This window comes from Hyaena hyaena, unplaced genomic scaffold, assembly GCF_003009895.1.
Source record: "Hyaena hyaena isolate Hyena2069 unplaced genomic scaffold, ASM300989v1 scaffold_474, whole genome shotgun sequence".
Lineage (NCBI taxonomy): Eukaryota > Metazoa > Chordata > Mammalia > Carnivora > Hyaenidae > Hyaena > Hyaena hyaena.
Window position 1 is genome coordinate 1,485,270 of NW_024081104.1, and position 13,623 is coordinate 1,498,892.

Here is a 13,623-nt window from a genome sequence, read left to right on the forward strand (position 1 = left end):
CGCCAGAGCTGCCGGACAGGAAGTGCCCCCCTTGAGCTTCCGCCGCGCCCTCCGTCTCGCCACCAATCGGGTTCCTGGTTCCGGAGGAGGCTCACTGAAGACTGTGCTCCTGGCCAGTTCCTGGGTCCTGGTCCTGACTTGGTTGCCAGAAGTGGACTGGCCTTGTAAGAAATGTTAAAAGTTCTTTAGAGAGTTGGGAACTGTTATGGGCAGAAACTTGTGAAGAAAAGAAAAGGATCAGGGAAGGAATAAGTGGCAGTGAAACAAAATATTTTTTCTTATTCTCAATTATTCTGAAAGATTATTGTTTTTCAAAGTAATAATAGCAACAATATATTATGTTATTATAGCACACGGATGAGTAAAATGAATGAGAGCAATTGAGGGAGGAATTGGGAAAACTTGGTTATAAGTAACTATGCTATCTATGAAGCAGTATAGTGTTACTTGAAAGCTGACTCAGTTCTAGATACATTTGCAACCATTAAAAAATATATATATATATAAATATATATATATATATTTTATTTGAGAGAGACAGTGAGGGGGGAAAGGGGCAGAGGGAGAAAGAGAGAATCTTGAGCAGGCACCATGCTCAGCGTGGAGCCTGAAGTGGGGCTCTATTCCATGATCCTGGAATCATGACCTGAGCCGAAATCGAGTCGATGCTCAACTCACAGAGCCACCCAGGCGCCCTGATTTTTTTTTTTTTTTTTTGTTAATCAGGCTATATGGAGACCTACCTAAAACCTGAGGACACAAAGTTTAAAACTAAGAAGATGGTGGGGTGCCTTGGTTGCTCAGTTGGTTAAGCGTTCAACTCTTGATCTCAGCTGGGTCCCTGATCTCAGGGTTGTGGGTTGGAGGCCCGTACTGGGCTCCATGCTGGGTGTGGAGCCTACTTAAAAAAAAAAAAAGAGGAGGAGGAGGAGGAGAAGGAGGAAGAGGAGGAAAAGTAAGCTGTACAACTAAGAGATGAAGTAATCTTTTAATTTTTTAATTTATTTTGAGAAAGAGAGATAGAGGGCACAGGGAAGGTGCAGAGAGACAGGGAGAGAGAGAGAGAATCCCAAGCAGGCTTTGCACTGTTGCCTGGAGACCAATTGGGGCTCAAACTCATGAACCAGGAGATCATGACCTGAGGTGAAACCAAGAGTTGAATGCTTAACTGACTGAGCCACCCAGGTGCCTGGAGATGAAGTAATCTCTAAGACTAGGGTCATTACTATAGATAACAGATGCCATTAAATAATTCTGAAAATTTTATTTACCCAGGAAGATACAAATATTTTAAAATCACAGAATAAGATAGTTTCAAAAATACTTCAAAATTAGAGAAGCATAAAGAGCAATACACATACCGTCATAGTGGAAGGGTGTTATATGCCTTTTCCAATAACTGATAGACCAGACAGACAAAAAGAGAGAGAGAGAGAAATTAAGGATTGAGGTTTTTTCCCCTCCTGACGCCAACCATTTGGTATTGTCTTCAATACTAGACCCCTATAACTCAACTAAATTTTAACACTTAACTACCAGAGGTAGAGCAGACCACACAGGTTAAGGACTCAGCCCACAAGACTGCCCACACTAAGACAGTCACAAATATCAAGTGCCAGGGATATTCACACTTCTGTGTGACTGAGCTATGAAGTCAGGAGTTCCCACAACACCTGCCTCCAAGCTCAACAATTTGCTAGGACTTACAGAACCCAGGAACATGCTGACTCATGATTACAATGTATTACAAAAGATACAAATCAACAGTCAGATGAGGAGGTACGGAAGGTAAGTTTGATAGGATCTAAATGCCGAAGTCTCTGTCTCTGTGGAGTTGGTGTGTACCACTTCCCAGCACATGGATGTAGTCATTAACTTGGAACCTCCCCAAATCCCCTCCTTTAGGGGTTTCCATGGAGGTTTCATTATGAAGGCGTGACTGCGTCATTGATGATTGGCTCAATCTCTAGCCCCTCTCTACTCTCTGGAGGTTGGGAGATGGTGCTGAAAGGTATGAGCCTCTAATAAAGGCTTAGTATTTCTGCTGACCAGTTCCCATCTATTTTTAATGTTTATTTCTTTTTGAGAGAGCGAGCAAGCACGTGAATGGGGGGAGGGGCAGAGAGAGAGGTAGACAGGATCCGAAGCAGGCTCTGTCTTGACATCAGAGAGCCTGGTGTGGGACTCAAACTTGGGAACTGTGAGATCATGATCCGAGCTAATGTCAGACACTTAACTGACTGAGCCACCCAGGTGCCCGTGACCAGCCCCCACCTTGAAGCTTTCTAGGGGCCACCAGGAGTCATCTCATTGGAACACAAAGTGCTCCTATCATCCTTATCACTTAGGAAAATCCAAGGGTTTTAGAAGCTATGTGCTTTGAACCAGGAACAAAAATATTTTTCTTATTATATCATATACATGATTTGTGTCCCACTTTGAATCTTTTTTTTTAAACTTTTTTTAAAAATTTATTTCTAGGAGAGAGAGAGAGACAGCGTGAACAGGGGAGGGTTAGAGAGAGAGGGAGACACAGACTCTGAAACAGGCTCCAGGCTATGAGCTAGCTGTCAGCACAGAGCCCGACGCGGGGCTCGAACCCACGAACCGCGAGATCATGACCTAAGCGAAAGTTGGACGCTTAACCGACTAAGCCACCCAGGCGCCCCGTCCCACTTTGAATCTTAATAGCAACTAAACAATAACATATGCAGGAGTAATTACCCAAAAATGTGAAAAGTCTTTAGGGAGGAGGTTTTAAAACTTTATTGAAAAATATTAAAGAAGACTTAAAAAAATGAGAGGTATACGAGGTTCGTGTAAGATTCATGACTACTACAGAGATTCAATCTGCACCAAAATCCTCTTTAGAATTATATTCTAACAAAATTCCAAAGGAGTTTTTAGTTGAAACTGACAAACCAATATAAAAATTTACATGGAAAAACAAATAATCAAGATGCTCTTGAAGCAAAAGAAAAGGTGGGATTTACCTTATCTAGATCAGACTTACTATAAAAATTGGCATTGAGGGGCTCCTGGGTGGCTCAGTTGGTTAAACGTCTGACTTTGGCTCAGGTCATGATCTTGTGGTCCCTGAGTTTGAGCCCCACGTTGGGCTCTGTGCTGACAGCTCAGAGCCTGGAGCCTGCTTCAGATTCTGTGTCTCCTTCTCTCGCTGCCCCTCCCTCTCTGTCTCTCCCTCTCTCTCAAAAACAAAAATAAACATTAAAGAAAAGATTGGCAGTGAAGCAGAGTAGCATTAGTGTGGGGATATATAAAAGGCCTAATGAAACACAGTGTAGAGCTCTCAAATACACCCATTCATATGTGGAAGTGAACTACAACAGACCTGCACTGAATATCTGAATTCACAAATGAGGTTAGAAAAGTTGATAATCCATATTTGAAAAACAAAACTGAATTCTACTTTACAGAAGACACAAAAATCACTTCCAGACTAAAAATTTGAATATGAAAGACAAAGCCATAAAACTTTTAAAAGAGAAAGTTAGCTCTAAGTTCCCAGGTTAACAAGAGGTTAAGACATAAAAAAAGGGAAAATAGACTGATACATTTAACACTTAAAAGTAAGAATTTATTTTCATCAAAGTACACTATAATAGAAGTTTAAAAAACCCTATAACTCAGCTTTTCCATTCCTAGATATCTTAGAGAATTAAAAAAATATTTTTAATTAATTTATTTTAGAGAGAGAAAGAGAGCATGCATGTGCAGGGAGGGGCAGAGAGAGAGGGGGACAGAGGATCCAAAGCAGATTCTGTGCTGACAGTAGAGAGCCCCATGCAGGGCTCAAACCCATAAACCATGAGATCATGACCTGAAATAAAGTAGGACGCTTAACCAACTGAGCCACCTAGGTACCCCAAGGTATTCTTGAACATAGGAGACATGCAAGAATATTCCTAGTGCATTGTTTATAATAGTAAAAAAGTGGAAGAAGCTCAAATATTTATTGTTGGGTTTCCTTATATGGTGGAGTATTATCACCAGTGAAGATAGTGAACGATAGCTGTATACAGAAATGTGTGTAACCCTTACAAACATTGAGAAAAACAAGCACAAGAACACATATAGGATAATTTAATGTAAGTAAAGTTCAAAACATGGAAACAATGTTGTTTAGAGATACATATTTATGTTATATAAGCACACAGAAGTCCTGAAAGATCAATAATACTCTGTTTCTCCAACTAGGTGGTAGGTAGATGCATTTGTATGATTTTTAACTTCAAATATGCTTATATATAGTCACTCTTCATTACTGTGGATTTCATATTTGCAAACTCACCTGGTTGCTAAAATCTACTTGTAACCCTCAAAACCAGCGCTTTCACGGTATTCAGGGACATGCAGAGAGTAATGAAAATTCTGGGTCACTGCACTTATGTGTTCCCAGCTTAGGCTGAACAGGCAACATTCTGCTCTCATACTGTAAATCAATGTCCTTTTCATAGTATATTCAATGGTACACGTTTTGTATTTTTGTGCTTTTTGGTGAGGATTTTGCACATAAAATGGCCCTCAAGCATAGCGCTGAAGTGTTATCTAGCATTCCTAAGGTGTGCTGTGCCTTATGGGGAAAATACTTCATTTAGGTACTAGTCATACCATGACTTCAATGTTTATAAATCAACGTGTATGAAATATGTTAATATATATTAAATATGTGACTTTAAGTAGAAACATACAAGATGATGTATCAATTGGTTGATGAATATATTGTGACTGGAGGCTCCCAGGAACCCAGCTGAATTTCCCCTAGGACCAATGGTTCAGTATTCACAAATTCAGTGTTCTCAGTTATTTTATAGGACTACCTTGGATGATAATTGACTGCATATGAATATTGGTATTTGCAGGTATGAAATTTGTAATAGATTTTCTAAAGAGGTTAGAGGAGTAGGCAGAGGGAAGATGGTTTTGGTGGAGACTAGTGGAACTCATCTATTCAAGAGATAGGAAGTAGCTATGGTGATGGAGAGTGAAATGTTAGGAGTGGTTTCTGGAGTGGTCGTGGAGATAGCTGAAGACTTGCACTTCCTTTTATAAGTCCCTTTTTCATGTCAAGGTGGGAGGTAGTGGAGAGATTTGGAGACTTCTTGACATATGTGGAATGCAGGGTCTGAGGAGCCTGAAATCAAGTCCTCCATTAAGAGCAACCTCGGGCTGCAGGTAGCCCCAGTTCCAGGAAAAGCTTCAGCTGAAGCCACCGTCGGACCGCCCTCGGATCAGCCAATCAAAAGAAATGTGTAACATTCCTGTGATCTGAGTCAGGGCTGGGAACTGCAGATAGTTACTTTGTACAAACTAGCCAATCATTCACCGCTTGCCTAAACCCCACGTAGGCCCTTTGAGCTCACCTCATAATTGGTCATTTTCAAAGGATTCTCAAAAGTCATGATTGGGTCCTGCCAAAAGTAATGGACCCCTCACAGATACTGAATGGTCAAACTGATACCATGTGTGCTGTACAATTGTAACTGGAGCTTATGTGATGATGCTATATGTACAACGCGTGCACTGTAGCACCCCCGTCCCTTAGCCCATAAAAACCCTTCTCGCTATTGTTCAGGGCTTCAACCTGCTGCCGCTGCGCCGGTTGACGGGTGAGCCCCTGCTCAAGCTTGTAATAAAGACCCTTATGTACTTGCATCGGTGTTGGCTCCTTGGTGGTCTCTGGGGAATCACGATTCGGGCACAACAGGTCCTTTATGCCTTCCTCTCTAAAGTCCTTCAAGGACCTGCTGTCTGGGCTTGGGGGCTTGAATAGGTGCTAGTAATGCCAAGGAAGGAAAATGCAATCTCTGTATAGGGCAGAAGGGTTACAGGGGCCTGTAAGGAGAAGCTCAGAAGGCTGGGGGCTCAGTGGGACCACAGCAGAGTGAGGTCTGGAAAAAGTTGCCTCTGTTTGACTTGTAGGGCATATGCTGGCTGGAAGGTCAGGCAAATAGCTGTCCATATCAACTAAGAAGCTTGGGCTTCATGCTGGAGGAAATGGAAGATTTCCAGGCAGGAGGGTAACATAGTTTTTGTTTTAGAAAGTTCACTCCTACAGGATGCTTCAGAAGAGACAAAAAGTTTCTTCTATATGGAAGTATAGAGATTAGAAAGGCCTGGATTGAGGTTGTTCAGGGTAGAGAGGGTCTGTGTGTGGAGGCGAGGGGTGGAGACCATTTAGGAGATCAACTGATAGGACTGGGTGGCTCATTGCATATAGGGCTGTGGAAGAGGACAGTCTGCTGTGAAGATTGTGCTGCTCAATCACAGATGTCTGGGTTGAAAAAGGCTTTCTGGAAGAAGCAGTTCTGGGCCAAATCACACAGGCTGTTTGACAGCCAAACAAGGCAGGAAAAAGTCCCTTTGGATCTGGAACCCACTCACCACCAAAACCTCCAGTCCCCCAGGACTGAAATGCATCCTGAAGTCCCTGGTTCCTCTTGGTTGTGGAGGTCTGCTAACAACTGTGACCTCGGACAGAGAGGAGGCACCCAGGTCTCTAGTGCCATAAGGTGAGAGGACTGCCCTGGGCAGAAAGCGAAGAAGGGCAAAGTAGATTGTGGGATGTGCTTCCCTCTCTGCCCCCTCACCGCCGGTGTTCACATCCAGGCCACCAGCAACTGCGCAGACTTTTCCCTTCAGTTTCTGAAACTCCTCCACATCCGCAGGCTCACCTGCTCCCCAGCCTGGCCGGCCTTCGTCACAAGACAGTAGAGTCTTAGGGGCGCCTGGGTGGCTCAGGCGACGTCCCACTTGGGCTCAGGTCATGATCTCACGGTTCGTGGGTTGGAGCCCAGCGTAGGGCTGTGTGCTGACAGCTCAGAGCCTGCAGCCTGTTTCAGATTCTGTATCTCCTTCTCTCTCTGACCGTCCCCTGCTCGTTCGCTCTCTCTCACAGAAATAAATAAAACATTAACAAATTAATAAAATACACATCTGAGTAAGACTACATCGCTCCTCAGATGAATGTCTCTCCACGGCTTCCCACTGCGCTTAGAATAGAGGCGGATTGTGGGCTATCCTACGGGGTCTATGACCAGATCTCGCCCAATCTCCGAGCCCGCCTAGCAGCAGCGCCCCTGCCCGCGGCCTCCTTGGCTACTCGACCAATCCTGCTGGGCTGGCACGGGCTGCTGCCCGGAGGTTTCCGCTGACCGCTCGCCGTGCAGTTCCGGCCGCTACTGACGACGCTTTTACCTGATGGCTTTTCTCTCCTCACTGAGCTTTGAGAGCATTATCAAAACATTCTCTTAAGGCTTTGTCTTTTCCTCCATCGTGGCGCCTGCTATGTAGTAAGTGCGGCGTGAGCGTCGTCCAGACGCTCCCCTTCCGACCCCCCGTAGGCTCCCAACGCGTCCACCGCACTGCGACAGCGCCGTCGGCGCTCCGCGGAACTCTGCGTCGCACACGCGTCTCTGGAGGGAGAGATTTCGGCATCGGACTTCAGGACTTACGTAGTTTCCGGCGGTGACTGCGACGCATGGCGGTGAGCTGCTCGGAGAGATCACGGGGGTGCCAGGGACTTGGGCCGTTGGCAGCCCCCCGTGACCATTGTGCTGCCCCCCTTTCTCCAGGCCCTAGGGCATCCTGCTCGGGAGACATCAGTGGCCGCAGGCCCAGGTACCGCCCGCGCGCTTGGCAGCCCGCGGCTGCTTGGATCGCTTCCCGGCGCCCCTGGTCCTTCCGCCGTAAGGTCCCATCCAGTTCGTCTCTGCTTAGGGCACTCCGCGTGTAGTGACGCCGCCGCCCGGGCGCACCCCGAACGCGGTGAAGGCTGCGCAGCCTCAAAGAAGCAAAAGAAGAAGAAAACCCGGAAGGGAGCCTCTGTGGCGAATGGAGTCGGGAAGGTCTCAGAAAAGTCCGGCTCAGAGGAAGCGCCCCTAAGCGCGGAGGCTCAGGCAAGGGCGGGCCTCTCGACGGGTGGAATTCCGCGATGCATCCCGGGTTTGAGTGTACTGGTGGGTGTGTGTAGTCTTGGCTTTCCGGAGTTAAGGACAGGAGGGGGATGGGATGGGAGCGGAGGGTGGAAAGGGTGTCTGTGGGATGAGGCTGGAGCCCGCGCGGGGTCCTGGTGCTGCCTCAGCCATTCTCCCCGATTCATCACAGGCAGAGCAGCTGGCCCGGGAACTGGCGTGGTGCGTGGAGAAGCTGGAGCTGGGGCTCAAGATGCAGAGACCCAGTCCGAAACAGAGTGAGGGGCCTTTCTGTAGATTGGGGGGGGGGGGGGGGGGGGGGGGGGAGGTGAACTGTGATAACGCTGTGGCCTCCAGGTGGTGCCAGGGGAAGGAATTGTTGTCTTTGCTGTAGGACCATAGGCGATCAGAATAGAGGAGATTACTAGTCATTTGTTTTTATCCGCAGAAGAGCAGGCTCTTGGGGCAATCAGAATCCTGCGTAGCGAAAGAACGCCCCTGCCCCGGAAGAGGCAGCTGATGCGCTCCTTGTTTGGGGACTACAGGGCTCAGATGGAAGCCGAGCGGCAAGAGGCCCTTCGGGTTCTCAGGACTGGTGAGGAGCTGGAAACTGGTTGATTCCAGGGGTAGGGAGGAAGAGCCTAGGGAGTGACTGGAAGAAAGCTAGAATAACAGGGCTGGCAGGGGCGGGGAGAGGAGATGGACTCAAGGAGGCCTGGGAAAGGAGGGAGAGAGAAAGCTGGGGTCTCTTGGGCACATAGATGTCAGGCTTGGACCTGGGATGCAGAGCAGGGGAGTTAGCAAATGTCTCAATGATTCTAAGTGGAGTGTGATGATGATACCTACCCTAAAACTTTGAGAAGTGAATCAGTTGATTTGTCCCACGGCACAGGTAATGTTAGCTGTTATTACTCTATTCTGACACTCTCTGTCCTCTCCCCCACAGCAGCCCGCACAGCCCAGGTGCAGCCTGTAACTGAGGCCACCAGAAGGAAGAGCGGGAGGGTCTGCAGGACTCGCCAAGCAGGGGTAGCCAAGGCCACCCTGGACACTCCTGATGAAGAGTTCAGGTTCAATTTCTTTTAGCCTGTCCTCCATCCTGGAACATTTCCCCTCCCCAGGTAGTGTGGGGGTTTCTGTTGGGTGCAGATCAGAGTCTTTCTGAGGATGTACTGTTGGACAGATGTGGGGTTGTTTTGTCTACGGTCAGTGGATCTGGTGCCAGGACTGTCGGACACATGTGAGACCAGCATATTGGGCATCTGTCAGATAAGTACAAGACCCATTTGTAGGTTTTCAAATGAAATGTGCTTCCTGCCAGAAGAAGGAGCTCCATTTAGAAAAGATTCTACAATTGGGGTGCCTGGGTCACTCAGTTGGTTAAGTGCCCAACTTCGGCTCAGGTCATGATCTCACGGTTCCTGGGTTTGAGCCTCGCATCAGGCTCTGTGCTGACAGCTAGCTCAGAGCCTGGATCCTGTTTCAGATTCTGTGTCTCCCTCTCTCTCTGACCCTCCCCTGTTCACGCTGTCTCTCTCTCTCAGAAATAAATAAAACATTAAAAAATAAAAATTAAAAAAAAGAGAAAAGCTTCTAAAATAAACTGAAGTGAGTGTTCAGCATGTTGTTTGAAGAATGTTTTATTTAATCTGTAGTCTTAGATTAAGCAGTTGTTTATAATAAGGATTATGGAGGAAGCTATATAACTGTTCACTGGTGCTCATCTGTAAAAGAATGTCCTGTCAAATGGCATAATGCTTTATGCCATAATGTCACATTGTACTAATAAAACTATTTATTGTAAGAATGGAGTAGCGAATTTATGTGCTAATCATCTGTGTTAGATGAGTACAGGTGAGGCAGGTGCCTGGCACTGCTGGGTCCAGGCTCACCACAGTGTGTGGTCCTTTGTATTACTTTCATTTCTGAGCATATGTCAACAGGGAGCCAGTGTAGCTCCCAGAAGGGCAGATTTGTTCTTAGGAGCAGAGAGTTTCTTGCCCCAACAATCCTGGCCAAAGACCTGGGTTGAGCTTCAGTAGATAAACTCTCCAACTTTGGCTGCTCCAAATGATAGTCCCAGGACTTGTGCATCAAATCAGGTGGCTTAATCCTCCTCAGTGGTTGTAATGCCATCTTTGCTCATGTCTCCCAAGCTTGCTTCCCAAACTAGACAGATACCTGGAGCCCAACTGCCTACTCAGCATTTCTACTTTGACGTTTTGTGGGCATTTCAAACTTGACATATTCAAAACATTTGATTGGCCCCTACATCTCCCTTTGTCTTTTGCTTTTGAGTGAATGGCCCTACTGCCCACCTAGCTGATTAGGCCAAAAACCTGTGTCATCCTTTCTTGCTTTCCTTCTCCCGTATATGTGTTTTGTACTTCAACTGGTATATGAGCTGTGTCTTCAAACTAAATCTCTAACCTTTTGTGCTTTCTCTCTACTGCTAGGCATTTTAGTCCTGGCCCCAGATCTTCCCCTGACTGCTGTGTGAGCCTCCAGGTGTTAGTGTCCCATACATCACTCTTGCCTCCTATGTGTTCACTATAGCCAGGGATCCTCCGTATGTATTGGGTCCTATTTCTCTGGCCTAGTGACTTTATTATACCCAGGAAACAGTGTGAAGGCTGGTGGATGAGGCCCCACTTAGGGTCTGCACACATTTAGACTCCTGACCGCTTCTCTGATGTGGCCCCCTTTTCTTGTTCCCACCTTGCTGGCTTCTTATCTGCTCCTGAGATAATCAACTCAATCCTGCCTCAAGGGCTTCATTCCTGATAGGATGTTCACAAAAAGTCCACTTGTAGCAGGTCTTGGACTCTGGGGAAATACAGTGCAAGGGGACTGGAAGCATCTGAAGACCAGAGATAGAGCACTGTGAGGCCTTTGGCTGGACCATCAATCCTGCTTCCTCTTAGGTCATTTTTGTACTCAGGATGCTCCTCCTTCAGCTTATACCCAGCTATGTTCTTGGTGGTGTTTCATCCATGGCTTGCATGTTGGGCAACCACAGCTAAGTCACAATCCTTACCCTGGCCTTAGTTCATCCATCTATAAATGGGGTGGTTGTAGGTGGTGCTGGGTGAGATGAACTGGAGGCCCTGACCCACCTGCACTGCTCTTAGGCTTCAGTGTTCTGGTCTATGCAGCAGGCCCAGGCATGTGGGGTGGGCATCTCAATACCAGTTCCAAGGCTCTGCAGTTCTTGTTTGGTTCTTTCCGGTGGCCTTTGCAGCTACACTCACATGTCTGACACAAACACCACTGGATGATGATCATTTGTGTTACAAACCTACCAGCACATGCTCAGTTCGCAATGGCCTCTTCCAAAGACTATATTCTTTTCATCAAAGTGGGGCCCTCCTCCTTATTTGAATCCCATTGTCTCCTGAAAAATGGAGGTGTATCACCTACCTTCTGGGTGCCTGGACAGGGTACGCCCCCACTCCCTGAAGTTTTGGAGGTCTCTAATGCCCACATGCAACTACACATACCTCAGGTATCCTGGGACTCCCAGTAAGCCCCCAGCTTCCTGGGGACACCCTATGAAGTGTCCCTTGAAGAAACCCTAATTTGTCCACTTGCTGTGTCCCTGTGGGACTCATGAAAAGCTGGACCCACTGGCTTGAAGCCCCCTCCAGTCCTGCCCTTCCAGTCCTGGGCTCAGCTGTCCCCTCACTTTTGGTCATGTGGACCCCCCACATGGGGAGCTTCAGAAACAGGTGACACTCAGATCCTCTCCCTGTTGTTTTCCTTGGAAAGGAATGCTAGTTCCTTATAATTCTCAATAATGAATTCCAGTGGAGGAGAAGACAAAAAGCTGTAAACTAACCTTTAGAAATGTTGGGGGAAAAGTAGAAAGACCTGTTAAAGACTGGAGTGTGGGAAAGACTTGTAATTGAGGAAAATAGAGAAAGTGAAAACCTGTTGATAGACAAATGGTTCAAGAAATGGGAAATAAGATGAGATCACTGCACACCTGGTAAGGGAAGATTTGAAGAATTTAGTAATAGATTCCATATCTAGGCTCAGAGTATATATCTGTGTCAATGAAGCTGGGAGACCTTCCTAGCCAGGTTACAGAGTCCCTGAGATCAGGGAGCAGATGGGAATGCCAGAATTAGATGCCTCATGACACCAATCAACACCTCACTTTCATCCCACGTGTGGTGAACCTGAAAGCCAAGACCACAGTGATAGTTTTGGCCAAAACAATGGAAAGGTCTATAGTAAACACATCTTAAATGTGGATTGCCAGAGGATGCTAGTGGCCATGTTGGGGACCAATGAAGAGTAAGGAGCAGAGGAAGAACAGGGTGAAGGAGATGAGGAGGATGTAGCTGAGAGTTTGTTGTTGAATTTCACTATGGAGGTTTCTCAGTGCTTCACATAGACTCCAAGTATCATAGCTGTGAGAGCAGAGGAGAGGGTGTGCTGACCAGAGCTTTCCTCAAAAACCGGAAAGGTTTTTAGTTTTGAGAGAGAGAGAGAGACAGAGCATGAGCAGAGGAGGGGCAGAGGAAGACAGAGATTCTGAAGCAGGCTCCAGGCTCTGAGCTGTCAGCACAGAGCCCAACTCGAACCCACAAACTGAGATCATTATCTCAGCCAAGAGCAAGAGTTGGAGGCTTAACCAACTGTGCCCTCTTAAAAAAATTTTTTTTAAATTTTTTTTAATGTTTTTTATTTATTTCTAGGAGAGAGAGAGAGAGACAGCATGAGCATGGGAGGGTCAGAGAGAGAGGGAGTCACAGACTGAAACAGGCTCCAGGCTCTGAGCTGGCTGTCAGCACAAAGCCCGACGCGGGGCTTGAACCCACGATCCGCGAGATCATGACCTAAGCGAAAGTTGGACGCTTAACCGACTAAGCCACCCAGGCGCCCCTTAAAAAAATTTTTAATATTTATTTATCTTTGAGAGAGCATGAGTTGGGGACAAGCAGAGAGAGAGGGAGACAGAGAATTGGAAGCAGACTTCAAGCACAGACCCCGATGTGGGGCTCGAACTCAACCAGGTGAGCCATCCAGTGGCTCAATGCTATTGACACTTTTGTCCCAGTGCTATTGACATTTTAGAGTGGATCATCCTGTGATGGGGGTGCTGGTGTGGGGGGCTGTCCTGTGCATCATAGAAGGTTCAGCAGCATCCCTGGACTCTACCCACTAGATGCCAGTAGCACTTCCCAGCTGCCACAACCAAACACTGTTGAGAAGCAGATATTGCAAAATGGACTGAGAACTGCCAATTCTCCCCTATGTTTAAATCCTAGTTCTTTCTCATATGAGGTTTATGACCTCAAATGAGTCACCTAACCTTTCTAAGCCTCAATTTCCCCATCTATAAGATGTAGATATGAATGGTGCTTTCCTGGGCCACCTGGATGGCTCAGTCAGTTAGGCCTCTCTGACTCTTGACTTTGGCTCAGATCATGATCTCATGGTTCATGGGTTCAAGCCTTGTGTGACAGCGCAGAGCCTGCTTGGAATTCTTTCTCTCTATGGCCCTCCTCCATGATCTCTCTAAGTAAACAAACAAATACATAATAACTTAAAAACAAAAGAATAGGGTTTCCCCCAGGAATATTAGAAACACTGCATATCTTTTGTAGAGTGCTTAGCACAGTGAAATGGAACTTTGGCAGTGCTTAGTAAAGAGTCACTCTTATGACAGGAATCCTGAAGG

The 13,623-nt window shown here is 46.7% G+C and overlaps 1 protein-coding gene across 3 annotated transcripts; it reads left to right on the forward strand.

Annotated features, from left to right (window-relative positions):
- The first annotated feature begins 7,460 nt into the window (after positions 1 to 7,460).
- Positions 7,461 to 9,362, forward strand: CUNH8orf33 (chromosome unknown C8orf33 homolog). Of its 3 annotated transcripts, none has more exons than XM_039254143.1 (6): positions 7,486 to 7,507; positions 7,596 to 7,641; positions 7,741 to 7,919; positions 8,128 to 8,212; positions 8,383 to 8,529; positions 8,881 to 9,362. In XM_039254143.1, exons 1-6 carry the CDS (start codon positions 7,502 to 7,504, stop codon positions 9,018 to 9,020), a joined length of 603 nt encoding a protein of 200 aa, XP_039110074.1. In that variant the 5' UTR covers positions 7,486 to 7,501; the 3' UTR covers positions 9,021 to 9,362. The 3 variants fall into 3 exon arrangements, with proteins under 3 accessions (XP_039110071.1, XP_039110074.1, XP_039110073.1); XM_039254142.1 differs by having other exon boundaries at positions 7,499 to 7,507; positions 7,726 to 7,919; XM_039254140.1 differs by having other exon boundaries at positions 7,461 to 7,507; positions 7,596 to 7,919.
- The last annotated feature ends 4,261 nt before the right edge of the window (positions 9,363 to 13,623 follow it).